Source organism: Oncorhynchus mykiss, chromosome 9, assembly GCF_013265735.2.
Source record: "Oncorhynchus mykiss isolate Arlee chromosome 9, USDA_OmykA_1.1, whole genome shotgun sequence".
Taxonomy (NCBI): domain Eukaryota; kingdom Metazoa; phylum Chordata; class Actinopteri; order Salmoniformes; family Salmonidae; genus Oncorhynchus; species Oncorhynchus mykiss.
The window spans coordinates 59,363,070-59,365,508 of NC_048573.1; the positions used below are offsets into that span (position 1 = coordinate 59,363,070).

General features: G+C 40.7%; 1 protein-coding gene across 1 annotated transcript; it reads right to left on the reverse strand.

Annotated features, from left to right (window-relative positions):
- Positions 1-1,539: 1,539 nt before the first annotated feature.
- Positions 1,540-2,439, reverse strand: LOC100379112 (CCAAT/enhancer binding protein beta2). The gene has a single exon (NM_001172498.1). It carries the CDS (start codon positions 2,437-2,439, stop codon positions 1,555-1,557), a length of 885 nt encoding a protein of 294 aa, NP_001165969.1. The 3' UTR covers positions 1,540-1,554.

A 2,439-nucleotide genomic window follows, 5' to 3' on the forward strand; every position in this document is an offset into this window, starting at 1 on the left:
TAATCTTGGCCTGTGAGGCCTTGAACCCCTCTGTGGGTCAGTGGACCCACCAGACTATTGACCGAGGTGTGTGCTTAAGATAATGGTGACATTTGCTAGTTTGGTGAAAAAGGCTCAGTTAGTATGTCTTCTTTCACCAATACACTGCTGTTGAAATATTAATTGTTTTACTGAATCACACTGAAGTAATACTGGTATTTTAGGTTCTCAATATTATAACTTATCATTTTGAATAACTATCATTAGATGAAAATGTGTCATCACATTCCAAATCAATCATCAAATTTAAAATCATATTCCAAATCACACAATATCATAACTTAGAATTTGTAATAACTATCATTAGATGCAAATGAGTCATCATATTCCAAATCAGTTGTTCATGGGTCTAAAATAAGAGATAGGCCTAAATGTTACCTTAAAGGCCCAGTGCAGTCAAAAACATGATTTTCCTCTGTTTTATATATATTTCCACACTATGAGGTTAAAATAATACTGTGAAAATGATGATACTGCCCCTTTAGTGTAAGAGCTGTTTGAAAAGACTGCCTGCCTGCAATTGCAGCCTGTTTTGGTGGGATTGAGTTTTGGCCTGCCTGGTGATGTCACCAGGCAGGCCAAAATAATAATAATAAGGAATAATAATAAGAATTCCAAAACCCTCTGCCAATAACAGCTAGTTTTCCATTTCCCCCTGCCCACTTTGACCACTCCGAGACAGTCCTAGTAAAATTATTGCTTGAGAAATTGCTATTTGCTATTTTTGTTTCTTTTTGACCATTTTAATTGAAAACAATCACAGCAAGGTATTTAATTGTTACCCAGAAATGATTTGATATTGAGATAAAAACGGCTCATTAAGTTTGAGCTTATGTACACCTATAATCTTTTTATTCTCCGAATTACTTATACCTTGAATTCTTACACATGTGAGCGAAGAGATACATAAATGGTCTATTTAATTCTGTGTATGTATGTATGTGTGAAAGAGAGGAATAAATCAGTCAAGTGATCTACCACCTTTTTACCATCTCACAAATAAACACCATACAAATTAATAATATCAAAGTATAAATTGTTTAATTCAATAAAATATCAAGTACCATTTGTACATTTTCATCATATTAAGAGATTACTTCATTCATTGCCAATACTGTTACAAAGAGTTGCATCATACCTCTGCAGTGGGCTACAACTCTTCCCTTGACAACCATTGCTCCAGATAAGGACATTTATTTTTAAATAACAGAATATTTACCAATATTCAATATAAAATGCAAAACCCGTACAGAAATACTGCATACACAAAATTGTAAAGACAGAATGAAGGTGACATGTCAAGAATCATGAATAGTTGTACATTCCTTGCACCTTCTTTACCCAATCACATCTTGTAAACTGTTGGTGGCTTTTTCATGTATAGATACTGTACACAAACGTAACATCCTGGAATAACTTTTTCACATGTATGGCACCGCGATAAATGTTTGTTTTTTCAAGTCAGTGCCTGATCAAGCACCGGTTTCCAGTGAGAGGTGTGTTGGCATTCTGTAGCTAACACTGACCGGTGGCAGAGAGCAAGTTACGCAGAGTGGCAAGCTCTCTTGACAGCTGCTCCACGCGTTTTTGTAAACGGTCATTCTCTGCGGCCAGTTCCAGCACTTTGTGTTGCGTCTCCATATTGCGTATTTTGGCTTTATCCCTGCTCTTTCTAACGGCAAGGTTGTTTCTCTCCCGCCTCTGCTTATATTCCTCACTGTCCTTTTCCAGTCGCTTCTTCCCCTTGCCACCAGATGACATTTTCCCGCCCTGCAAAGGCGACCTGCCTTTACCTGGCGTGGCAGGTGTGCCGGGTGGACTTGAGGAAGACGAGGACGCAGTGGAAATGTTACCAAGGCTGCCACTTGGAGTCGACTGGTAATGAAGATACCTCATGTCGTAGCCAGACGAACCGTTGTTGTCCATTCTTTGGTCCTCTTGAAGATCGTCTCTTTCACCGGTTTTAAAGTGGTTCCCAAGAAACTCGGGGCTGAACACGGTGTCCACACGGGTCTCCTGCAGTTCAGGATAGCCCAGGACGTATGGCTCCCTAGGGTTGGCGTGCGCACTTGTCTCCCGCTCGTTGAGAGAGATGTAGTTTCTGTAGTTTTGTTCTAATGATGAAAGTCTCTTTATCCTGCTTTCCTCGGCAAGGAAACTAGCGAATACGCCTCCCCCTCTCTGCTGTGTTTCGTTGTGTGTTACTAGTTGACAGTGCGCAGCAGCTGGATCCAAGTAGTCGCTGAAATCAATTGCTTTCTCGTGCTCGGCTATGCCAAGCTCCGTCATCGAGCCGTCAACGCGCTGCTTGCAAGTGCTGTTGTCGCTAATGGGACTGATAATGCTGTTTCTACTCTGGAAAGCAAAGCAATCCCCGTCGTAGAAGCCGGCCACTTCCAT